The 24850-nt window shown below is 47.0% G+C and overlaps 5 protein-coding genes across 5 annotated transcripts; 1 reads left to right on the plus strand and 4 right to left on the minus strand.

The window, feature by feature from the left end:
- Positions 1–1638: 1638 nt before the first annotated feature.
- LOC100844259 lies at positions 1639–4943 on the minus strand. Its single transcript, XM_003566261.4, has 7 exons — positions 4761–4943; positions 2842–2950; positions 2659–2721; positions 2509–2556; positions 2350–2409; positions 2102–2162; positions 1639–2013 (listed from the first exon to the last, which is right to left on the minus strand). Exons 2-7 carry the CDS (start codon positions 2944–2946, stop codon positions 1973–1975), a joined length of 378 nt encoding a protein of 125 aa, XP_003566309.1. The 5' UTR covers positions 2947–2950; positions 4761–4943; the 3' UTR covers positions 1639–1972.
- A 2248-nt stretch (positions 4944–7191) lies between these two features.
- On the minus strand, positions 7192–8417 carry LOC100826430. The gene is made up of 2 exons (XM_003565521.4): positions 8222–8417; positions 7192–8150 (listed from the first exon to the last, which is right to left on the minus strand). The coding sequence occupies exons 1-2, from the start codon at positions 8267–8269 to the stop codon at positions 7527–7529; spliced, it is 672 nt and encodes a 223-aa protein (XP_003565569.1). The 5' UTR covers positions 8270–8417; the 3' UTR covers positions 7192–7526.
- Positions 8418–8563: 146 nt separating this feature from the next.
- Positions 8564–10013, minus strand: LOC100846392 (glucan endo-1,3-beta-D-glucosidase). The gene is made up of 4 exons (XM_003566267.4): positions 9719–10013; positions 9250–9278; positions 8918–9152; positions 8564–8823 (listed from the first exon to the last, which is right to left on the minus strand). Exons 1-4 carry the CDS (start codon positions 9792–9794, stop codon positions 8798–8800), a joined length of 366 nt encoding a protein of 121 aa, XP_003566315.1. The 5' UTR covers positions 9795–10013; the 3' UTR covers positions 8564–8797.
- Positions 10014–15155: 5142 nt separating this feature from the next.
- Positions 15156–17794, minus strand: LOC112271025. The gene is made up of 2 exons (XM_024459913.1): positions 16472–17794; positions 15156–15570 (listed from the first exon to the last, which is right to left on the minus strand). Exons 1-2 carry the CDS (start codon positions 17073–17075, stop codon positions 15419–15421), a joined length of 756 nt encoding a protein of 251 aa, XP_024315681.1. The 5' UTR covers positions 17076–17794; the 3' UTR covers positions 15156–15418.
- A 3675-nt stretch (positions 17795–21469) lies between these two features.
- Positions 21470–22866, plus strand: LOC100826743. Its single transcript, XM_014898859.2, has 2 exons — positions 21470–22451; positions 22533–22866. The coding sequence occupies exons 1-2, from the start codon at positions 21581–21583 to the stop codon at positions 22595–22597; spliced, it is 936 nt and encodes a 311-aa protein (XP_014754345.1). The 5' UTR covers positions 21470–21580; the 3' UTR covers positions 22598–22866.
- The last annotated feature ends 1984 nt before the right edge of the window (positions 22867–24850 follow it).

Below are 24850 nucleotides of genomic sequence, written 5' to 3' on the forward strand. Positions count from 1 at the left end.
TAGTAGACGCATGATTTAATCAGAGGTCGACGACACAAGATTTCGTTTACTTACACCAAATTAAGATACATATGCGGTCAAAATCGCCTGTCAGGTCGATCGCCTACGATGTGCACAGTGCATTGACGCGCGTCGGAGAAATCGACCAAGTTCAGCCGGCCGGCGAACAGATGGTTGGAAGAAAGCACACGCATTCCCGTCCGATGGAGCCATGTGATCATTTCCCAATCGTCTCACGGGAACTGGCTGGAGGATCATCCAATATATTCGGAGCACGAATAATAAAATGCACAAGTCGACCCTCGTTAAGCAACTGTGATGTCAAGGAGTTATGTTAACCGGGGGGAGCACACGCACGTGCAGGTCCACTAGTCCACTACTAGGCTCGTGGTGCTGCTGCTGCTGTAGCAAGTTGGGCTTTGGCAGCGCACGCCGTCGCAAATCAGTAAGGTGAGCGTCGTAGTGCGTCAAAGGGCCCACCACTTGTGCTCTCCGATCGCGACGTCTCCTCCGATCGTCTCTCGCTAATCCCTATGGCTAGCCGTAGCCGCATGTTCATCTGCACGTTCCCGCAAGAATCTCGCGGTACTTGCTAGTACTCAACAAGAAAAGGAAAGTTGAAAGCTGGGCACATGGATTTGATTTGACATCAGGTGCAGGAACACAGACAGAGGGATCTTAGACAGCTTCCCTGGTAGTTTTCCCTGCAAAAAGAATGTGTGACAAGCACACGCCTGCTACTGCTTACCGTAGAATGCAGGGGCATTCAGCTCTACGTTAACGTTCCGCAATGGTGACTGTGTGTTGTTCACGAGGTGTAAGTCCTTCAGTCGTTTCTCATCTCCTTGACCAATGACCATTATAATTTCTCCCCGTCGCGGACTCGCGGCGAGAGAGCGATCAAGCCATCTCCTGGAAGCAGATCGATAAGGCGATAACATGCCACGTTCGGCTGCCGCCCCCATGTATAATCACTCGTCCATCTTCTTCTTTTCGGCGGCCCGGTTGATCGAACGATGGCGCCACCTCGCCTAACGCCATCCCGGAGGTTCGCCGTGATGCCGTGCGATCGCTACGTCGTACCGACCCGACCCGGCCAGAGACGGCGCGGCACTAGTGCGTACAGTACGTAGTTATACCCCGCAACCCGCACGACGGCACGAGCGTGTCCTGGAAAGGCGCTCGATGCGACACCGATACTCGACAGGGCGAAAGGCATAAATACGCGATGACGACTCCACCGATCTCCTGCAGCTTGATACCTGGACAGGATACACTAGTTTGGCCGGGACAAGTTTCGCATGACGTCTTGTGTTAGCTTGATAGTACCTGGACAGCAGATGAAAGTCGACATACGTCCTTCAAGAGCTAGCATGTACTGTTTGTAATTAACACCGACTCCTCAGCCACATGTATCTCGGAGTGGCAATAGAACTTTGTGCCTTGAAAAAATGGCATCATGATCGAGCGTTGAGCTCGAGCAGAATTCTGCATCAGCCAGCCAGTAGTATTTTTTTTTTCCTTGGTTAACTAACAGCTTCAGATATGAAAAGAAACATCTTCAGACGCTCCCACTAACCATTGATGAGCATGACAAGTAATTTTGAGCTTGAATACCATCACATTAAAAAAAAGGGATGTAAAAAGTCTTTAACACTGAATTTTGCAATGCAAACTCACAATGATGCACTAATAATCATGGAATGATTATAGAGGTTTCGTTGACAAATTGTCCTCAAGCTCGAGTATAAACACACACAATGCTTTGGTCTATGCTACCATTTGGCAGGGATCTTAGGCATCAATCCCATGAATATATCACTGTCTGTCCTTAAAAGTACAGCATTTCTTTCCTTATCTATGGAAGCAACAAACACACACATATTGTTCCCGGCAGTTGGTCCATGAATAACAAAAGCAAGCTGCTTTGGGTGATGAAACCTTCCCAACTATAACAGGTTCGACGCTGTGATCAGTTGATGTTCATGTCCTCGGCACTTGCACCTTCTCCATCTGCATTTTGGATGTCAGATGTTTAGTGAGGTTACCACAGTGCTCACACAGAAGGGGTTGAGACATCATTGTGCAAAAGGAAGCGTACCCTCATTTTCTGATGAAGTGTAGATAGTGCGCCTTGAACGTTGCTGCTGTTGTCGCGTGGGCTGGAAAAAAGAGCATTTACATCAATGAGTATATTTATGCTACGAGTTTTCCAGATGCCCAGAATACAGAAGAGCTGAACTATTTTTTAGGCGAAGAGCTGAACTTGAGAAAAACACAGAAGTTTGCAGAACATATTCTTGTTTAGGGTGCGAAATATGATCCTACAATACATATGAAGAGTAGTACCTGCAACTTCGGCCTAAGTGCCTCGAGCGGTCCTTTGGGTTTTGACACACCTTGTCCAGACTAAAGATCAAAATGTCATTAGTAATGTCAGCATTGAAATTTGGAACTCAAGTTCTAACTGCAGGAAAAAAAAATTAAGCCACAGATAAGGGGTTATACCTTTCCTAGAGCCCAATCAGCAGAATCAAAATAGGCCCGTTCATGATCCTATAATTACAAAGATCAATTTCATTACTGAGAACAACTGTTGTTTATGTACATATCTGACACTGACTGTTTCACTACGGGATGAGGTACACAAATTCAGACCTTTGAGATAAGTGGTGTCTTTTTGGGGATCAATCCTCCAAATTTCTTCTTGATTGCTTGTTCCTGCATATAGGAGAATATGTTTGTGTTCACACAATTAACTCATCGTGTTAGTTACTGGGAGGCGTTGCTGGTTGCTCCCATTAACTAGACTGGCTTAATGACCATAGTCCAGAAAATAACCTGTTGCTGAACCGATGGCATGGAATTATCTGCACTTTGGTCCATAGGCTCGGAATTTCCAACAAGATCATGCCCAGTAGCATTGGTGTCTTTCATCTCCGACATGATGCTAAAAAGAAAATGCATTGATGTGAATTATACGACATGAAAATATACTTTTAAGGCATAAACTATTTTAGCAATATAACTCGAGATAAAAAACAACACCAGAAGTTGACAGAAGCTACTATCGTCTGAGCTAGTTTAATTATCCATAATAAAAAAGAAATCTGTGTCTGTTCACACCTTTATACACTGTAATCATTGCGCAAATTCTAGGTGCTTAACCACTTTAGGATACTATTTTGAAGTTTCCGCTCTATAGAGAGATCACTTGACATGGGTGAATCTTAACAGTTCACTTGAATTGACAGAATACACTTCCCATGTTTGCATTGTCATTAGGTCTGCTAGATTTTACATATTTCAGAAGACGTGGATACTACTATAAATGAAGAAGATGCAAAGGCTTATAAGGAATATGCATTTGTGCCTTAGTCTATGGAACAGGCTGTTTTGGATCTTAAACTAATCAAGTTTCTTTCATTACTAAATTCAATCACATTTTTTCACGACGTAGGCTTTGAAGTCTTGATAATAGGGTAAAGTGCAACCCATCGCCTGTATTAACACATCCACATTCCACAACCTCGCCGATTAAGAAAGTTTCAAGCACATGTGAACTCAACAAGAACTTGTCATCACAATCAGAGACCATAAACATCTGTTGAATCCATAACTTGATGGAGGTTCCACACAGCTCTGTTCATTCATACTGCATTAGATTCAATTGTTTAATAAAAATGAGCAAAAGTTAACCTGGCATCATAGTGTTCCACAGAACAATACTCATATCCTCATTCAAAGCCCAAGAATAACAAGCAAGGAGAAATGGGAATACTGATTACTAACTTGGGGACTTGGGGTGCTTGCTTATCTTGATAAGCAAGAATAAACCCGGCACAGGTCTTCAAAATGCTAATACCTCCTAGTCTCCTACCATGGTTCTAGATACAGGAATTAAACAGTAGCTTAATCACCTTGGCATCATAATGTTCTACAGAACAATTGTCATATCCTCATTCAAAGCCCAAGAATACCAAGCAAGGAGAAATGGGAATACTGATTACTAACTTGGGGACTTGCGGGTGCTTGCTTATCTTGCTATACAAATTTGAATGATAGTTTGTCCCTAAATGTCAGGAAAATCACACTATCCTAGTAGATCCACTTCCAGCAGATGCCTGCAATCTGTTCAATTATATGACAACCCAAAATGCTATTATAAACTACACAATCCTCGGCAACTAAAAATCTTAAAGGTTGTTCCAATCCTTGTTCATGTTTGTCGATACACTCACGGTCCATGCTACTTCACTAGCCTGTCTGCTCAGCAATCGGTTATCCATTTAGAACATAAACACAGTAAAAGAAGAGGTATACTATACTAGCTGCTCTTCAATCGAGCAAATACAAAGCAATAAGCATGCGATCTCTTGTCTCATTTGGATCATCAGTACCTACTTCAAAGGCCAGGCAATTCTCTCTCACGCATCACAGATCCAAAACAAGTCAGCAGTAGACCAACTTGACAAGGACTGATAAAATTTATCCAAGAACTCGCCCCAAATTCGGACGAAGCAAGATCGCACTCCAATCCGTGTTGTCCTGGCTCGACCGCTTGGTCTGCCCTGGCGTGCAGCTGAACGCGATGGTGTGGAGAAGAACGAACCATACGCACACAAGCTGCTGCTCTTACCAGATCCAAAGATCGTACATGAAGCAATTCCGAGATCCAAATACCCATGCTTCAGAAGCTAAAAAATTCGTCCATTTGATAGACTCTCTTGACAAATTGAGTTAGAAAATCGGCTTGTTACCTCCCTGCAGTCCCAATCCAGTCTTCTCTCTGTTGATTTCTTGCCAGTGTTGCCACCCGGAAGAGGATTTGCTGGAGGGAGACGGCGAGGTGGAAGGAGCTGTTGCCTGCGGTGTGGCTTGACTGCTTGAGGAGTTGAGGTGGTCAAGATATACTCCCGCCGGCCGGTCCTGATATTCTTTTGCTATTGTCAGAAGTACTCAGGGTACGTACTCACTTTTACATTCCTGCAGAAGGAATTTTTTTCTTCTTCTATTGAAAACCCACGAGACGGAGCTATTCGAAAAAAAAAATTGAGAACAAGGACCATTCAATCAGCCTCCTCGTTCTAAGCTGTTCCAGAAAACCGTTCTAATTATAATTTGCCAGTCGCTTGATTTTAAGAAAAAACTTAAATCCTGCAGCTGCTATTTATGCGGATAGTTATTCATTAATCATAGTTTTGTTAAGATTGTGTTTGAACATTGTCGTAGGAAAGTTAATATGGCTGCTCATGTTTTAGCTAGTCGTGCGAAGGGGATCTTGGCTATGTTTGGCATAATGATCCCCCATTTTCTCTTGGATGTAGTCACACAAGATGTATCATCATTCCCTGATTAATAAAGCCTGTCATGATGGCTTTTCTCAAGAAAAATAAAAATAAATCTTAGCCGACGCATTAAAACCGCTGAATTAAGATCTAGATGTCATCCTCACTCCTTTGTCTTGCTCCAACACGTCGACTTATACCTAAAAAAAATCATTCAATATCTCTATAGCAAAACCGTTACATATCTCTAGATAATTTTCATTTTTCTAGTTCTAATCACTTTTTTAATGGCTCCTTTGGGATATGTGCTAGCGGTTAGTTTTTCTCGGTGTCTACAATACATGTGCTAGACGACATTTCACCACAGTGAAAGGATTAATTGGGGAATGAGATGTTTGAAATCAGTTCAACAACTGCTCTTTCCTCTACCAGTGGTGGCAGAACTTCGAATAAGGGAGCGTTCAGAAACGGTCCAGCTTCATGAAACTCCCTCGATCCAGCTTCCCGCAACAACTCTGGCGTCTGAATCGGAGCAGAAAACGTTCGGTACTGCTCTGAGTTCATCTGGGGCGAAAGCCCATTTTTGTCGGGCTGGCCTGCTAAGGAATACCACCCTGGGCTCGTGGTTGGTGCCTCGTGAAATAATAAAATCCCTGCAACGCGAATGATTCTCAAGAGAAAAAAATCCCCGCAATGCAAATCCCTGCCCCCAAATCATCAATTGGCCTCAAATCGATTGAAGTGCATGGAAGGAGGAATTAAATTGATTCATTCAAGAACAGGAAAGGAGGAATTGAATTGATTGGTCAGTTGGTTTGATGCGTCCGACGAGCTGCAACCGGGTGGAGGTCAGGGAAGAGGAGGTCACGGACCCCGCGGCCGGATCTGCAACCGATGGAGGCCGGGGAGGAGGAGATCAGGGACCCCGCGGCCGGATCTGCAACCGGTGGAGGCCGGGGAGGAGGAGATCAGGGACCCCGCGGCCGGATCTGCAACTGGTGGAGGCCGGGGACCTAGCGGCCGAATCTGCAACCAGAGGTGGTTAAGGACCCGGCGGTCGCACGACCGTGGGAGCAGAACAGCTGCGGCATGTTGACACCGAGGAATTGAATTGCTCCGGGTTGCAGGCAGGGGTGCGGAGAAGCTTCGGTGGTGGGAGCGCCTCGGGCGGGGGCTAGTATGGCGGCGACCGAAGCTGAGGATGGACTCGACGTTGTGCGGCGGTGGAGAGCCCTCCTGGTGTGTTGGGATGTGGCGTTGGGGTATCAACTGAACGAGGGGAGGAAGAAAAGAGAGGAGCGAATCGTTTTTCACTTGGCGGTGGCAGTTCGTCCGTAATTTCTCCCTGCTCCACGGTTTGCTGATCCGTGAATCGCCAAAAGGGTCGCTCCGCTTTTTGTACATCAAACTGGGTCAGCTTCGTAGATTTAGATTCTTGGAGCTAGCCTGTTCGGCACTGCTTCGCGTCGAATTTTTGGGAAGCTGGAAGCTGGACTTCCGAACACACCTAAGTCTCGGTGGTGGCGTTTTTTCACTTCTTTCGCTAGAGAAACAATAAGAGATGAATACATGCATACACACGCAGTGGTACAGTAGCTGGTCTCCTTGCCTCCGCCCTGTCCTACAATTCAAATGAAGATATATATCACGACAGATTTGAAATTATTTTGAATATTAGCCCTCAAGTTTATTGGAAAGAAAGCTTCTGGTGCTTCTGGCATAGTACTCACCATATTCAGTTCGTACACCTAACATAACCTCACCTAAGAGCAGGTTTTAACATTCCTTTTTGAAAAAAAAAACTCACCTAAGAAGCTTAACTTAACCTTCTGATTATTCTTTACAGCTTGACTATGTGATTTCCATTTGAATATGGTCTAAAGACAGAACAAAATATCACATGTTTTGGCATTTCTTGTTGTCTTATCATTGGCAGATCAGCAGATAGGCCTTGTACTCGACAAATTACAACTTAGGGTAAAGTATCACCTTAGGTGATGTTAATTTGGAGTTTTAGCCGTCCCAGGGCCATCACTGGAGAAAAATGTACAGGGAAACACAATTTTGTCCCTGAAAATCTCTGGTAAATAATGTACTTCCAATTTTGGAGAAGTCAACAAATTGCTTTTGACACTTTCAGAGAGAACAACTATATTCAGTTTGCATATCCCTCCCTCCCTGTGTCTGAAATAGGCGTTGGCCAACAGGAACGCAGGAGTACAAAGGGATTTCCTCCAATCACTCTGCATCAGTCTGCTCCCCCTCCTTCGTCAGCGGCGGCGGTGGCGCGTCACGGGCCAAGAACTCCTTCACGGCGGAAGGGAACGCAAGGGCTGCTCTATCCGCAGGACCTTCTCCGTCCCAGGTCCACGAAGCCTTGGCGAGCAGCAGGTGCGCCAGCCTCGCGGGCTCCCTGCACCCGCCGCCGTCGCCGGGGCAGTAATGCCGAATCCAGCCGTCCACCCTCTTCTTCTCCCTCTCGCACTTGGGCCCGACCATGCCGACGACCTTCGCCATGAACCCGTCGCCGCCGCTGCAATCGCATCCGCCGCTGGCGCTCGCGTCGTCGCCAGCGCCACCACCCCGTGGCGGCGGCGACAGGCCGAGGAGAGACATGAGCCGTGTGATGTCCTCCCCGCTGTCATCCTCGTCGTTGTTGGAGTCCTCTTGGGGCTCCTGCGCGCGGTCCTCGTCGTCTTTGGAGAGGGTGAGGAAGTCCAGCGCCGGCCCGCTGCCGCGGTCGGTGGCCGTGGACGTGGACGTGCCGAGGAAGAGCGGGGACGCGGTCATGGTGTCCGAGAACGGCGGCGGCGGCGGGTCGGGCTGTCGCTGAGGCTGCTCCGCCGCCAATCTGTCTTCCACCTGGGGAGGAAGGAGTAGATCGTCAGAGGAGGGAGGCGGCGGGGTGGGGTTTGAGCCGTGGGCTGGGTTACCTGCTTGAGGGAGGCGAAGAAGCCGGCGTGCCGCGAGAAGGGCTGCATCGTGCCGCGGGCGGCAGGAGCGCCGCCGCGGGGCCGAGGGAGAACCGACACGGAAAATGGCCTTGTGGGGGCGCGTTCGCTTGGGAATTTCCTAACCCTCGCGTGCCGCTGCTGTATCGTTTCGTTCAGTTTTGCAGCGTTGAACTTAGTAGGCAGTTTTTACGGTACGTTTTACTACGGCAGTTTTTACGCTGCGATCTGGTAACAGTACTGCCAACATCTGGCGTCAGTATCCAACCAGCAAATCTACCGTGATTCGGACCCATTTTATTTTTGGAGACAGACAGGCAGTTGTAGGATAATGATAATTATTAATACGACACACATGGATTAATAACAAGTTCCCACTGAATGGACATCTGAAACCAACGGGCAAAACACAGACCAACAGTTGACGCACAACTCACCCAACACGCTGTTCCTCGGCTAATTTTAACACATGTTGCTGGAGCAATTCGCTCGCAGCAATATGCTGCTACTCCTCAGACCGCATCGACCACGGCCTCGGCTCAACCTCGGTAGAGGAAATCAGTAGTATGTGCAAGAACCGTAACCTGCAATACATTATTCAGAAACTCGTATATCAGAGACGCAAAATTCTGGAGAAGAGGTTTCAGTTTCAGAGAGTGTCTGCAGCACTGTGCTTACTGGGGTCGGACTGCACGATGAGGGCGGATTTCTGGAAGTCGCAGTTCCAGGGGTGCCTGCCGTAGGTGGCGTAGTAGAGGTTCATGGCGACGGCGGCGTGCGAGACGGGGTTGTCGGGTTTGTAGCACGGGCCGCCCGGCTGGATCACGCTGCAGCTCACGTTGCCGCACGCGTAGTTGATGTTCGCTATCAGGGCCTTCTCGTCAGCTGAAGGCTTCGCCACGCACCATGTTTTCTGCGCCCATTCGAATTCGGAGCATCAGTTCATCGTCATGAGAGGTTGTTGGGGGTAAAGAATGGGGATGGTTACAGAAGAATTTAGGGGGGGGTACCTGTGCCTCGGCCAAGCGAACTGTGGTTCCTGCAGAAGAACAGAGAAATGATGCTTGTTTTTAGACAAGTTTGTGAGGGGATTCGAAGCAAAGTTACAAATCATCCTATGACGGATCCAAGGCATCGAAATGCTAAATCAAGAGCACGTATGTAGATCGCAGAATACCAATCATAGCATATCCAAAATCGGCTAGCATAGCATGAGTACATATGTGCCAGAAAGCGTGACTCAACAACCACAAGAAACGGAAACTGAAGAAAAAAGTTTTTCTCTAGCTGCAGAACTGCTGCGTACTAAAACCGAAGAAATGTTACCGTGCGCAATTTTCGCTCTTTACAGAACAAATCACAAGAACACCCACCAAACAGGAAAGAGATGATCACACAACTGATTAGTAGTGAGCAACAAAAATGCTAGATCGTCTAACTGGAAGGGGCGCCGAGTAATTAATTGAGCAGCGAGCTGACCTGAGGTGAAGCAGAGGAGCAGGAGCCCCAGAGAGAAGAGCAGGAGGGATGGAGACGGGCGAGCTCCACTGGCCATCTTGCTCTCGAGCAGGGCAGGCACCAGCACCAAGGAGGAAGGCGGCCAAGAAGAGACAGATGGGTGCTGGGGCTCTCTAGCTCTAGCCTTAATAGCTAGTGGCAGTGTGCTGGTTTATAAAAGCTGTGAGCACAAAAGCTGGCTGCTCCCACTGATTTCCCGGTTGAGTTTGAGTAGATCCCACTGCAACCGCTGGGAAACAAAAGGGGTTCGATCTGTTGGCCATGGCCATATCCCCCATGGTACATGTGACTCCGGACGGCGGTGGTCTCTGGCTTCTGGCCGGGGCAACCTGCCATGTGCACCTGGCCTGCGCCAGCATAGAAAAAGGATAACGGTTCGTGTTGGTTGGGGTCCCTGATCCGATCGCAGAGTTCGGTTGATCCGGACTGAAGCCGTCTGTCTGGTCCCATATTGACCGTGTTCTTGATTTTACTGTGGTCTCCCCTGTCCTGCCCTGCTGCCCACCAATCCCTCTGATGTCTGATGTATGCAAGTCAAAGCAAAGCAGGATGCAGGAAAGCACTGCTGTTCAAACTGGTTTGGAATTTGAGATGTTGACCCTCTAGAGTCCTGCTATGGATAGAGACAAGCTCATTTTACGCATAGTTGCTGTACATTTTGTTTACGAGTATAGTTTCTGTGCATTTTGTTTTGTAGAATACGGCAGAGAGTTGTATTTCGACGAATGGGTTGCTGTCAGCAACGAACAGACAGATCCACGAACCAATAATACTGGTAAATCAAGATCGCCGCTCTGGTAGGTACACTTGAAGAGCGGGACAAATTAATGATATCAATCATTGTGGCTAGCATAAGCCAATCAAAAGCCACTTACCCTTAAACACGGCGGGAAGCTTTCCTTGTTACGTCCATGCACCATGCTTTGCTTTATTCCTTATTCTTTCCTTCATCCTTTTCTATTTCGTATTCCTTTTATGCTCTTCTGGCTGCTACTCTATGCGGCACTTTTAGGTGCTCGTCTGCTCAGGGCAAAGGGCATGTCCACAATGCACGTAAAGAGAGCAAGAGAGCTTGAGGCCATTTAGCGGAAAAGTGATCAGCAATGATGCTTGTGCTCGGTGCAGAATCTTCAGCCACACCAATGCCAGTATCCTCCTCCGAATGCCCTAAAAAACAGAACAAATTGTGGCGGTAAATCTGCTTCGGTATGCGCCCCTTAAATCTTTTTACTCCTTCCGCCTCATATTAATTGTCTCAAATTTATCAAAATATGGACAAATCTATGGCTGAAAAGCGTCTATACTGTAATATTTCAACAATTAATATGGGACTGAGGGAGTACAATTTTCAATGCAAATCAATGATGGAGATTAGAGCACGCCTCTTTGTTTAAAAGAGTAGTACAGTAAACACGATGTTGTGTCTTCCCTAACCTGCATCTGAGCGCTAAGGCCTTGTTTGGCACTGTGTTTTCATATTGTGGGTTTTACGCTACAAATTAAAAAACATTAGAAATTTCAAATGATTGTTTGGTAGAAAGGATAATAGAGGATTGTTCCTAGTACTTCCACAAAACACCTCATTTTATATCAATCAAAAACCCTTCTCATATTAGTGCTTTTTTAGTGTTTCTAAAAAAACACAAGTCTTTTTGGGTGGAAGGGGTTTTGAGAGCCCAATTCGCTTAAATACCAACACACTATTGCCTAATGAGTCCCAGATCGAAGATTTGATGAAAGGCCGCGTCTGCTCGACTGGAAAATCTTTGGTTGCCAGGGCTTTCAAAACCAGAAAAATTGAGGGACGCAGGGCGGCATGGGATCCACTCCCCTTGCGGGGGAGATATCCCCGACCCCTATTCCCATTTGGCGACATGGGAAACGGGCAAAATCTTCAGCACCAGATTTTATGAAAAGCCATAGAAATATCAAGGAGATTACGTATGCTAATCATAGGAAATCCTGGAGTGTGCAAATGGATAAATAATTGCTGATTGATGCTGCATAAATTATCATGAGTAGCTCACGGATTAGGTGAGGATGGTAGGGACTCTCCAGATACTGCTGCGTTGGAGGGGAATGCGCCGCGTCGCTCGGGGTCACCGAGGTCGCCGGAGGGAGGCGGCGGCGTCTCTCGCGGTCGCCGATGGGAGAACTCTAGGACGGCGGCGTGGCACGAACGATTCGCGAGAGCGAGTGAGCAGTTTTGTTCCCGACGTACTTTTTCTTTTGAGTGGGGGGGAGGGGAGTACCCGACGTACCGGGTCATGGAAATCTTCCCCCGTGGAAGGGCCATGGCCCGTGGATATGGCAGGGATATCTCCTCTCATGGGCCACCAAATGCATCCGTGGGCTCCTTCCGATTAATTCGGCCCGTGGTTTTTTCACCTAGGAGACCGGGATCCCAGAGGGGAAGTGGGCTACCAAACGAGCCCAAGGAACTGCATCAAGCAGTGTTTAGAAATCTTGAATGTATTCTAAAAAAAAAATCTTGAAGGTGGCTCGTGTGTCGCTGCGGCCGTCTAGAACGTGTGGAAGGGCTGTTCGTTTATCGGCTGGAAGGACTTGAGATGGGGATTCCGCCGGTCTCGCTGGCCGAAAATTAGGGGATACTCCTTCTACGGCTAGCTTGGAGCGAGGAATGGCGACATCCTTTGCGGCAGCCACCTGCACGTCGCTGGAGGAGCGAATGATGAATTGATGATCAAAGTTTACTGGGTCGAATTGTGTTTGACATGCACAAACCCTCCATGCATGATCCAGTTCACCATTTGCTTAAATCTGTGATTAGTATTGTTACGGCAACTTAAGGCCTTCACGATATATATAGACTTGCGTCAAGCTTAGTGTTTGGGAATTGGGATGACGGGTAAAGAAACCAATCTAAAAGACAAAGTACCAAAATACCATTTTCAAATTATTCAAGGGGGTTGCACCTAAGCAAGCCTCGTAAAACAATACAACCATCTCGAATGGTACATCATAAAGCAACGGTTGCAAGCTTGCACATGTCGAATTTCAGCATTTCCTGGTTGCAATTCACTGCTGCAATTAATATGTTGGTGAAGCAAAAGGAAAGAGGTCATACACGAGGAAATTGAGGTACCAAGGAAAAAGAAATTATTATGGACACCAGATGCAGGAAACTACTTTCCTAACTGTTCTTTTAAGTGTTGAACCTCTGTCAACCGAGAGTAAGACAATGTTGCGTAAGTGTTGAACCTCTGTCAACCGAGAGTAAGGCAATGTTGCGTGCTGTCAACTTGAATTCGAAGAAGATGGTTAGGACATGTATAACACGGTGACGTCAATCTTTCTTAACGATGTCACGCAGGATAATTGACGATCTGAAAGAGAGAGAAATGAAAAAAAGCATGAGACTTCTCTCAAATAAGAGATGATTTCTTCACAACAATGAGAAGGCCAAGATAGAGCAAAGTACTAGACTTCACCTTTTCTTAACATTTATTTAATTAATTTTGTTCCTCCAAACATTAATTATAAGATATAGCACCAAGTGATAACCCATTGTACAATATACTTTGTTGTATTTTACAATTGTACATGCTCTTAATTTAAAAGTGCATGGTTGTTTGTGTGTTGTCGATTCCACATTACCCCTTTTAGTCAACCTGCCCTAGTGCCCTGCAAAACAGAAATAAGTCTTGGACCATATGTTTGAAATCCTCCGTCTACTGAAAACAACAAAAATCAATAAATTGTCATGTTTCCCAGTGCACCCACAGCCACTGAGTTTTTTCTTTTCAACCTCAGCATTTTCGCAGGATTACTTCAATTTCGTGTGTCTCAAGTATGCACTGGGAACGATAAATGTGAGTAGTATACTATTCTTTTTTTCAGTGTCATGCTATTCAACTAGAAAGTTGCAGACCAAAGACATCCCTGTTTCTTATGATGTTTTGTTCGGCCACAAGCCCACAAGTACTTACAAGTACTCTTCCTGTTCCTAAATTAGCCTACCAAAAGTCTTACATTTTGAAACAGGTAGTACCTTCTAGGATCTAGCATAGAGATTCCCGAGGTCATGCCAATGTAAACTCCAACAAGCTGTAACATAGTTCCATTTCCTTTAGGACTAAAGCTAGGAGCAGAGCCACCTAATTTATGCAGTCGGAGTATAAATCATTACCTAGATAGCTTCGTAACTACTACTCCCTCCGTCTCATATTAAGTGACTCAAATTTATCAAATATGGATGGCGTGTATATACATGTAATAGAAAGTCACTTAATATGGGACGGATGGAGTACTACCTAGCAAATAGACCAAACCGTCCTAAATACTACTCCTTCATCCCATATTAAGCGATGACATATTATATGTATCTAGACGTTTTTTTAATATATATACATGCATATTTGACCAAATTTGAGTCACTTAATATGGGACGGAGAGAGTAATCCATTATGTATGCATGTTAAAACTGTAAGGAAAAAAAATCATATATGCGTGTTACTGAATATACAGTATTGTTTCCAGATCATCCAAAACTTGTACGGTAACCAAAAAGGCAGAAATGTAATCGTCAATTACAGCAACATGCAAGATAACACGAATATATAGCCAAAACAAATACATACTTGGACTCTAAAAAACAGATAAACAGTTCATAAACGTTGCAGGTTAACATAGGGGAATGAATAGGCGTATCATAGATCAACCAACCTATTATTTGTTTCTTGAACGCAAAACTGAACCACCTTATCAAAACCCGAAGAAACCCATTGAAGTTTTTGCTGAGGTGTTATCTGTATAACGCCAAAAACAATGTCATTTTGCTCATACATTAAGAATAAATATAAATGACGTTTTGGCTGTGTGCATCAATTGATGCAGAGGCCGGGGCATTCCCCTTTTCGAATTTTTTTTATAAATGACGATAAAAGCCGGTTATAATTTGCGAACATTTAAGTACTGTGTTAGTGGTAAGTGAAATCCAATGCCTTGAACTAAATCATTACATGCTCTTAAAAAACTAATCCCAATATAATTTTCATTGAGGTGCAACAACACAAATTACACGTATTCTTAGATTCTGGAGGACCTGCCTATTTGTATCTGTAGTGCGGCATCAATTTGTTCAATGATAATGTACATCATGTTACTCATGCATTAATAATAATTCAAAGAACAATTTTTTTCTGGAACCAAAATATAAAGAACAATGAAAAAGCACGTTATAGTTCGCACACATTCATGTATTATCTTGACATTCATGGTAAGTAATGAAATATAATGCCCTAAACATATCACATCCTCACAAAGAAAACCATATCCAAATACAAATTAAGTGCACTATCATGAAGCAAAACAAATATGCCAATGTAATAACTCTGCATTCCAGATTCTAAAGGACTTGTGTACAATGTGATATTTTTTTCCCATACATTCTCAAGACCAGCCTTCCACTATCAACAAATTCAACGGAACAAAAGACCGAGTTCACCCCACATAGACATTTTGACAAACTTGCTGCACGCAACGGCAAGAACTCACCAGTCACCCACAAACCTACCAGGTCAGAGTTAAGCAAGGTTTTGAAGCACAAAATTACAGAGATCCACCGGCAGGGCCACCACAACCAAATGCGAAATCAAACAAACAGCAGTTTCTGATGACACCCATTCCCAAATCCCATAGTCACTTCCTCCCTCTTTTACTGCTCTCAGATTGGTCCTCCTCAGGTGCTTCCAGTCTTCTCTTGTCCGTACTTGCCTGCGTCTCGGGATGTCGCAAAACCACTTGGGGAACCACTTGGTGCAGATCTCTTTTAACCGTGTAAGCTTGAAGACCTGCTCAACATTTCATAAAGGAACATATGCATCACAACCAATCTCCTCAAACATGATAATGGTGTCTGGTGGCGTTTCTAAGCCATGAAAGAGGACCATAAACTCATGACAAGCATATAAACAGTAACACTTGAGAGGACAGAATTTGTCGGACAAATTAACAACTTGAAATGCAAAAGGACCAGAAGTACGTAGTACAATTATACCTAGATGGCAGCGTCTAATGAATAATTAGTAAGCGACTCTTAGCGTCCTAGAACTGTATGTACAGAGAGAGACTACTAGCTCGTCTATACATTGCTCACTAAAATGGTAGTACCAGCGAGAACTTAATTACGAGCAGAACAACAAATTGTGTCCAAATAAAGCTAGCCAATTCGGTGGTATGAACTGTAGAAGTGTACAACAACTGAACATAAGATGAAGGGATCAGATTGGATGATGCATGAAGTTAAGTTGGAGCTAGAAAGCATGCATGTATTCTCTCTCTTTGTTTACAGGGATCATGCATGAATTCAATATTCATTAGTAGCGAAGTTGACAAACAGGAGATACTAAGCATCCTACTGGATTCCTGGTGAATCATCTTAGGTAATTAAGTGCGAGTAATTAATTGCTTGGTCAAGACATGTATGCAGTTCAATCCGTAGAACACATCATCCCTTAGCCAATATCTGCAGGCTAATTTGGTGATCTCCTAAAATCTCAATGCTCAAGATGGTACTCCCTCCGTTTCATAAAGATTGGCACGGTTTTAAACTAGAGCTAGTTCAAAGCTCCGTTTCAAAGATGCACCAATCTTTATGGAACGGATGGAATAACAGTGATCAGTAATGTACTACAGAGATGGAGAATTTCAAACATCCAAGTGACAACATGAGGCAAGAGATTAGCAGCATACAGGCATTGTTGAAAATCTCCTGTGATAGATTCCAAAGACGGACGAATCGGGATGAGTGGTAACGACTCGGCGGGTGGTCCATCTTGAAGTGCTGCCAGCGAAGGAACTTGCCCGTTCTCACGTCCACGCCGAAGAGCCGTGACCGCAGCAGGAAGTAGACCGTGTGGCCGTGGTCGGGGTCGATGAACGCGACGGCGGGGACTTCATCCGGCAGCAGGTCCGTAGCTCCGGCAGGGGACCCGGTGGGGACAACCTCCGGCAGCTCCATAGCTCTGTACCCCGAGTCAGCCCAGATCAGGCTGAAGGAGATGGTGCTGTCGCGACGCCACGACCTGGCATCATCCCAATCGAGCAGCGTCCACATGCTGACGATCGGGTCGGCGCCGCGCCGGTGGATCTGCACGTACCGAAGGCTCCCGGCGCTCATCCCCACGCAGCGGGTCTTGTCGAGGTCCGCCCTGCCGACCCGCTCCTCACAGCCGTCCGGGAGCGGGATGAAGCGCAGTGGCGGTTCAGGTCCCTCGTTTCTTTCGAAGAAGTTGTGGCAGGTGAGGAAGCCCGCAGGAGAGATCCACCCAGGTGAGTCTCGGAGAGTCCGGAGCATCCGCAGGGGTGATCACGCGGTGGCCGCCCCACTTCCGGTGAGCAGGAGCAGGGTAGTCGTGCCAGACGTACCAACTGTTGGTCCACGACGCGTACCAGATGAGGGCGGCGTGGTCTTCGCCGGTCGTGGGCCGGAGCTCGACAACCACGGAAACGACAGGGTCGTCAGGCTTGATCCTGGGCTGGAGCGGGATGTAGCTGACGAGGCCGACGTTGCCGGGATGGAGGATGGGGCGGTCGGGGTCGGGGTCGTGGTCCGGGAGGCGCGTGGCCGCGAGGGTCTGGAGGTCGCAGTCTCGCAGAGGAAGTAGGCTTGGGGCCTGTAGCCCTGGTGGACGACGACTAGGCCTAGCGGCTCGCTGTGGAACCTGTCGACGAAGGGCGGCTCCCCTGGGACCAGGTCGTCGTTCCCCAAGGTGGCGTAGAGGAGGAAGCGGCCGTGATCGCTGACGGCGGCGACGTAGGGGTGGTTTTCGATGTCCTTGGGGTCGGGGGCCATGCACCGGGGCACGGTGAGACAGCAAGGCTCCGGCGGGGCCTTGCACTGGAAGGAGAAGTCGGTGGCCGGCGGGGAGGCCTCTCCGTCAGGGACAACACGCGGGATGCAGGCGAGGATCACCCACCGCCGCTGCTGCTCCCTCGTTTGCATCATCGGTCTTCCGCTCCGGTTCCGGCTCGGGCGTGGCCGGAGCTTAGAGCGCGAGGCCGGGGAAGAGGCGGGCGGTGAGATGGGAAATGGGGAGACAGAGATTGAGATTGTTCTTATACTAGATGGAGCGGGCGCACGTGTGGCAGCGACGGCGGCGGCGTAGTTCACTTCAGATCAGTTTCTCTCCTGCCTTGCTCTGTTCCCGGACGAATAGACAGGTCATGTTGAGATGGAGCGCAGCGGGGACGGGGAAAGGGTGAGCTGGCTCCACTATGCGAGAAGGCGGTATCTGCCTGGGCTCGGGCGCCGCCGCGGAAGAGGGCAGCCGTGCCGGCCACGTCAAGATCGACGTCTCGCTAACGTCGGGTTGAGAGATGCACGGTGAGTGTTCGATGCAATGCCAGACAGTCCGTAAAATGGGGTCTCAGATCATCTCCAACGGCATACCCATATTTGGAAAGAATATCCAAAAACTGTCAATATAGGTATTTTGACCAAAAAACTAGCTACAATAGCATATCCAAAAAAGTTGGATACCCGATTTTTTTTGGGTAGCCGCCCATATTTTAGCCCGGCATAGGAAGCTAAAATATGGGTAGCTACCCATCCTCCCCAACAGGCATGCGCGAAGCCAACTGCCCACTTTTCGATCTCTTCCGCGTCGTCCGCCGCCGGACTGCGCCGCCTACCATGCCCCGATCAGTGAGATGGAGGTCGCCGGCGACCTCCCCACCGCGATCGGTGGCTCGGTACCCCCGCCGGCGCTCTTGTCGTTCGTCTCGGCCCAGCCACGCCCGCGTCGGGCCCTGCAGCGGCCGCTAGGGTTCGCACCGCCGCTGGCTGCCCCACGGCCCTCCTCCTCGCCTCCCGCGCCGGACTGCGCCGCCTCCCATGCAGGGCTCCGCCGCCGCCTCCCGCGCCGTCGCCCCAAGCTCCGCCATCGCGGGCCTGCCCAGCCTCTCCCGTCGCGGCCAAGCGCCGCCCGCCCTGCCGCTCGCTGCCTTAGTCGCCCGCTTTGCCACGACCGTGGCCTATTCTGATTTGGATCGAGAGGCAGTAGGGAAGAGACGAATTCGGGAGAGGAGATGCGCAGGGGAAAGAAGAAAGGGTGGATCAATGACAGGTGGGGCCGGTGTGAATGGATGATTATGGGTATCCAAATTTGGTACGCTGTAAAAGTTGGGCCGGTTTTGGATACTCATATTTTCTCTCTTTCCTACCCATATTGTTTTGGGGTATCCAAAATGTAGGTATGCTGTTGGAGATGCTCTTAGAGCAGGTTTTTTACCGCTCCACTGCTAACCGGAGTCCAAATATTATTGTTACCAGCCAAATTTCGTTCAATATCAGTTTCATATCAATCAAATTTTATTGCTATGTCAACAAATTCATTTAATTACAATATCAATATCCCATCATTTCTTTTACAATATCAATATTGTTTTGTGAATACGAAGTATTACACAACTATATCCATTAAATGTTATTTCAATATCAACATTATGTCCATATATCATCTCATAAATTTCGTGTCACGTGTTACCTTGTGGGTGGACCGACCGGTTCCAGCCGGTACCGGAGATAGAAAAGGCTACAAGTGAAGTGAAGTTGCTATGCAGTCAAATAAACATGGCTCAAGTCGTGATCCTAAAAAAACATGGCTCAAGTCATTAATTTGCTGAATTATTTGTGTCAGATTATGGTTGAGGTTGTTTCCGTCTCAAGTCACATGTTCGATCATATCCGTTTAAAATCGATATAAGGGTTAACCAAATTGTCAGATAGCTGAGAAACCGAACATATTCCAGTGGATTAATTTCTCATTGATCGAATTATTGAAAAATAAAAACTGAACCAAAGTCTTATCGGATAAAACCGGGTACCCACCCACCCACCCGCCATGAAAATAATCAAAAACAAATAAAAATTATATTTCTGAACAAAATGTATCGAACTATGATGAATTGTGACAAAATTTATGTTTAACGCGAAATTTGATATAATAATTTTCGGTTTGCTATATCTAAGTTGCCATATTTTTAGTTAGAAATAAGTTGCCTTCTGAGTCGTTAGATATGATTTGTACTTTAAGATTCAAAACGAGTGATGAAGAAATAAGGATAAGTAGTATCTACTCCATCCGTTCCTAAATACTTGTCATGGTTTCAGTGCAAATTTGTATTAAAACCACGACAAGTATTTAGAAACGGAGAGAGTAGATAATAATCCAACGGTTTTGATTCGTCAACTTATATTTAAGCCTTTTGCTTAAAAATTAGGCAACTTAGATATATCCACACCTAATAGTTTATTTTGTACCCACTAAAATTTCAGGAATCTTATCCAAAAAAATTGAGACAACTCATATCTGAGACAACTAGAAAGTCATAACTCTAATCAGATCGAAGAGCAAAAACACCATGAAAGTGCTAGAGAACACTGAGGTGCTCCTCTATATGAACATTGCCGCCGTAACACGTGACTGTAGAGAGAGAGATATTTCTCTGTTTTTGTGCTTGTTTTTATAGGATTAAGGCGGCCAGCTATCGCCTGAAGCTGACAAGTACATCGTGAGTCTGCCACACGTTGCTTTGGATCGTATCTTGGCTTTGTCACGAGGTGGCGTGGTTTTAAAAAGCGGGACTAGGGGAGGAATGCCACTTGGGGAGCTGGTTTTACGACGTTTGTGTAAACAACAAACAAATCCTAACGCTAACTATATGTGTGGGGTCAATTCTAGAAGGTGGGGTCCACATACCGGTGTTATGTTGGTTTAATTTTGCAGCACTTCATTAGCACCATAGATTTGGTGGTGTTATCTTATGATTCAGTAGTTTTGGAACTTAAAAAGATTTTTTACCTCGATTTTACATAGAATTAATCAATACACATTTTTTGTCCTCGATATTCTACCCAACTCCAAACTAATTTATTAATTTTAGCATTATTTCCATAATATACTTATTAGATATTGTAGATGTTAGCAAAATTTTCTATAAACTTTGTCAAATTTCTAGAAGTTTGACTTAGAACAAATTTAGCACTCCCTCCGATCCATATTAATTGTCGAAATATTACATGTATCTAGACGCTTTTTAGACATAGATACATCCATATTTGGGTAAATTTGAGACAATTAATATGGATCGGAGGGAGTACTTCTTATATTAAGGAACGGAGGTACCCACGATATAAGACATCTTATAAAGCTTTATAATATAGCTAAGCGAAGCCTTCTCTAGAGACAAAAATGGTTGTAATAATTTTATCGGTTTTGCGACAGAGAAGTCACCGATTTTTAGTTAGAGATAGTTGACGTGCTGACCAATGGATCTTCATGTGGGGGATAGGGGGAGTGGGGATGGCATCCAAATTTTAATCCAACCGCACCAGTGCATCGATTGAGATTTAAGACTTTTTCTTAAAAATCAATCACACCGTAATTTTACATCACATGAATCTTGTATTAAGAGTGATAGCTGGTCAAAGATTTGTACCACGGAGTACTAACCAAAATACTCCGTACACTACTCCTAGTTAAAGAAAAATCGAGGCCTATGTGAGAGTTGCGTTTAAGCTCGCGAAGGATTTTAACAACTCATACGAGTTTTAGGGAAAGGACTCCTAAAAGAGAAAAAAATATTTGCACAAGAAAAGAACGAGTAGCAGCCAAGGAACGCCGATTTTGTTTTTGGAATGATTATACTGCTTCCTCGAAGAAAGATCTGAAACGAACACAACACAAAGTAGATTTTGTTTTGCTGGCCTGGAAACAGAAATCTCCTCGTTGGCCGCCCGCACCTCTTCCCTTTAGAAAACCCTTTACCACCACCCCTCCCTCCGCCGCCATCGCAGCGATGATGCCTCCCCTCTCCGCCGCCTCAGGACCCGACGACTGGGGGTCGTTCGGCTGCGCCTCCGGTTGCGACTCCTGGGCTCCCCACCACGTCCGCCTCAACGGCGAATCCTGCCGCCTCTGCTCTTCCTGCGTCCTCCTCTGCAACCCCGACGCCTACTGCTGCGCCTGCCTCCTCCTCCTCGCCCCGGGCGCCTACGCCGCCGCCTTCCCCCGAGAACCCCGCGTAGACTTCTCCCCGCCGGATCCCATCGCCGCCTGCTCCCGCTGCGGCGTCTTCGTGGCCCACCTCTCCTGCGTCGCGGACCCGTACTCCTTCGTCTGCCCGCCGTGCTCCGCCGCCGTCGATCGCAGGCCCTTCTCGTACGAGCACGATCCCGCCGGGAGGGGCCAATGCACGCTGCTGGACGGCCGCTACGCGCGCGTCCTCCTCGCCGCGGCGCTGCTCGCGCACGATTCCGCCCTGCGAGCCGCCGCCGCGGCCCGCGAGAAGGCGGAGCGCAGCGTCCAGGAGGCCGCTGTCGCCCGGAAGCAAGCGCGTGCCATGCTAGACGCGGCCTTCCGTGGCGCGGAGGCGGAGGACAGGCACGTCAAGGAGCAGCAGGCCACTCCATCCGCGGCCGCGCTCGAGCTGCTCACGGTTACGCCATCTGTCGAACTGCTCAGGAAGACGACCCCGAAGAGCGGCGAGCCCAGGAAGAAGGCGCCGAAGAGCAACGAGGCGAACAGGAGCAGAGACACGCTGCTCAAGTTCAACTCCATGCAGCAGCCGGCACTGGCGTTTGCCGCTACGGCCGCCGCCGCCGCAGCCAGCTCAATGCCGATGCCATCATCAAGATCGGACCAGAATCAAGTGAATCAGGAGGCCGGAGGTGAGTAAGCTTGTGATTATTGCAGATGGAGGGCCAGTTAATTAATTGTTCTGCACAATGATTGTGGTGTAATTCTTGCAGGTTCAGCTGACATAATAGCAGCTACAGGTGATTACAGGGAGCTCTTCGGCACCTTGCCATGGTGAGATCGGGGGTGTTTCTGCTGCTGCTTCCATGTCATTTTGCTTCGATCTGTTCATCTTTGCAGTCCCAGAATTGACAAAACGCGAGTTCCAGGGTCAGACAATTTCCGATGTGAAATCTTCTCACTGTAAATTCTAGTCTCGGGGACATGATGTTAGCTAGCTGATACTACTCCGATGATTGTTTTCATCTTACGTAGCTGCTTTGCATACTCTTTTTGAAAGAAAAATGTAGGAGAGGCTCGTACCGTAATAATATATAAAGAGTTTAAGACATTACAATTTACAAATGTACAATCAGGGACATACCCTTGTTATTTCATACTGCGTTAGGTTTGTTATTGATAGGGGGGAAAATGCTGCTGCTGGATAACCATTACTGGATGAAATGCAATCAGTTATTCCATCTTCTGTTCGCAAAAATAAAAAGGTCTGTTGCATCTTCTAAATATGTATCACAGAGATCAACTTCCGTTCGCACTTGCATCTGTTCCTGTTTTGGAAACATGGGCACAATTCATCTAAGCACATGATAATTGCACTACATGTGTTCTGTCATTCTTGTTCTTTTTTTAAGGTGAACTAGGACGGCCATTAGCCAGCCTGATCATATATTCTTGTTATCAGGTAGTATGATTTTGTGAATGTACTTATTTTTCAATATTAGAGAAATGCAGAGGATGTGTGCCTGATCATGTTTTCAGAAGATTTCACTGTCTTAATCATGTTCTCAATTTTGTATTACTGTTTGCAGTGTGTACTGTGTAAAATTAGAGTTTAGAAATATATACTCCCTTCGATCCATATTATTTGTCTCAAATTTTGCCAAATATGGATGTATGTATGTTTAAAAAGCGTCTAGATACATGTAATATTTTGACAAGTAATATGGGTCGGAGAGAGTAGTATATTTTGGTCCTAGAAAGGTCTGAGACTCACATAGATAGGTGATCTTTCATTTGATAGGAGGTACTAAACATTTGTGTAAGGGCATCTTCAATGGTTGTGAGATGATTGTTGATAAATTTGCCATGTAGTCGGTCTTGCCATGTGTTACTTTAGAAAATTTGCCATGGAGGGCCGAGGCCGGTCCTTTGGAGGCACGTAGCTGTGAGGTGGCGTGCGCCGGTGTGGCCATGGTGTGCGCAGGTGCTGCGTCGGGGCGGTCTAGAGGGCCGCGGCCTAATTTTTCTACGTGTGCTTCGTCGATGGGGCCAGTTGATCCGGTGTGTCAGATCCGGGTCCTGGGGCATCAGATCCGGTGCGTGGCGATGGCGGCGTCCTGGCCGGTGCTCGATGGTGGTTGGGCTGTGTGGCGTGCGACAGCCTTCGTCGACGCTCACGGTTGTGCGGTGGCCCCTGGCCAGCTTTTGCTTGCTACGTGGCTGCTCCTGTCCGTGGTGGGTGTGGTGGCTGCTGGTGAAAGCCTAGTACCGACATTGTCGATGACGGCGTCCTCGGACGAGGTGTCTCCGAGCGAAAGCTTAGGTTCGGTGTCTGAATCGGGTAATGGCGGCGTCCTCGGACGTCGTGTCCTCCTTGGAGGCGTTGCCTTTGGAGCAATCGTTTGGCGGCAGAGTATGCTTGCACCTTCGTGCTACGTGGGCGTGCTGAGGCGCGAGCTGTTGCTGTTGGGGCACCCCTTCTTTGCTCTGGCCGTCGAAGAAGCTCAGTCCCTACCTTTTTCTGCTGCATGGAGCTGCTTCCTGTTCGACGTTGTTGAGTGGGAGTGGTTTTGCTTTGACAGTGGTGGCTTTTTTTTTCGGTTTTGCTTTGTGTTTGCTTGTACTCAGGGTTTTTCGCACGTCTTTCTTAGAATAAGACGTGCATTGTATTGGTTTTTGGGTCCGATTTTTCTAATAAACAGAGTCAATACTATTATTGTAATCGAGCTACCGAAATTGACCGTGTTGAGCTAAAAAAAAAACTTCAGAACAAACACTCGGTTGGTGCAGAATTTACATGAGAATTAAAACCAGGTTTGTTTCACCACACCGTCGCGGTCAATATAGCAAACCAAAGCATGGTTGCTAACAAAACCCACAGGCTGCTCGTCGAACCAACGGACTCGGCGAAACACGTACATGAGGCGCCGGCTAGAAAAGGCTCTCCGCTCGTTGATCTTGTCAAGATAAACCAGCGACCTTATCGTGAACCTCGGTGTCGCCTCACTCAACGACGTACGGCGTCCACGGTGCGGCCAACGGATCGTGCGCCGCTGAGGCATATATAGCTCCTTGACGGCCAGCCGCTGTC

This window comes from Brachypodium distachyon, chromosome 2 (assembly GCF_000005505.3).
Source record: "Brachypodium distachyon strain Bd21 chromosome 2, Brachypodium_distachyon_v3.0, whole genome shotgun sequence".
Lineage (NCBI taxonomy): Eukaryota > Viridiplantae > Streptophyta > Magnoliopsida > Poales > Poaceae > Brachypodium > Brachypodium distachyon.

Bases quoted from the DNA above. Each gene is read 5' to 3' on its own strand.
- LOC100826430 (XM_003565521.4), bottom strand. From the start codon at position 8,269: ATGCAGCCCTTCTCGCGGCACGCCGGCTTCTTCGCCTCCCTCAAGCAG. The intron at 8,151-8,221 runs GTAACCCAGCCC...CTTCCTCCCCAG, and splicing joins TCTTCGCCTCCCTCAAGCAG to GTGGAAGACAGATTGGCGGC.
- LOC112271025 (XM_024459913.1), bottom strand. From the start codon at position 17,075: ATGCTCCGGACTCTCCGAGACTCACCTGGGTGGATCTCTCCTGCGGGC. The intron at 15,571-16,471 runs GTATGCTGCTAA...AATGTTGAGCAG, and splicing joins GGAGATTTTCAACAATGCCT to GTCTTCAAGCTTACACGGTT.
- LOC100846392 (XM_003566267.4), bottom strand. From the start codon at position 9,794: ATGGCCAGTGGAGCTCGCCCGTCTCCATCCCTCCTGCTCTTCTCTCTG. The intron at 9,153-9,249 runs GTACCCCCCCCT...GAATGGGCGCAG, and splicing joins TTCGCTTGGCCGAGGCACAG to AAAACATGGTGCGTGGCGAA. The intron at 8,824-8,917 runs GTAAGCACAGTG...AATGTATTGCAG, and splicing joins CATCGTGCAGTCCGACCCCA to GTTACGGTTCTTGCACATAC.
- LOC100844259 (XM_003566261.4), bottom strand. From the start codon at position 2,946: ATGTCGGAGATGAAAGACACCAATGCTACTGGGCATGATCTTGTTGGA. The intron at 2,410-2,508 runs GTATAACCCCTT...TTTGATCTTTAG, and splicing joins CTGATTGGGCTCTAGGAAAG to TCTGGACAAGGTGTGTCAAA. The intron at 2,014-2,101 runs GTACGCTTCCTT...TCCAAAATGCAG, and splicing joins CACTTCATCAGAAAATGAGG to ATGGAGAAGGTGCAAGTGCC.
- LOC100826743 (XM_014898859.2), top strand. From the start codon at position 21,581: ATGATGCCTCCCCTCTCCGCCGCCTCAGGACCCGACGACTGGGGGTCG. The intron at 22,452-22,532 runs GTGAGTAAGCTT...TAATTCTTGCAG, and splicing joins AGTGAATCAGGAGGCCGGAG to GTTCAGCTGACATAATAGCA.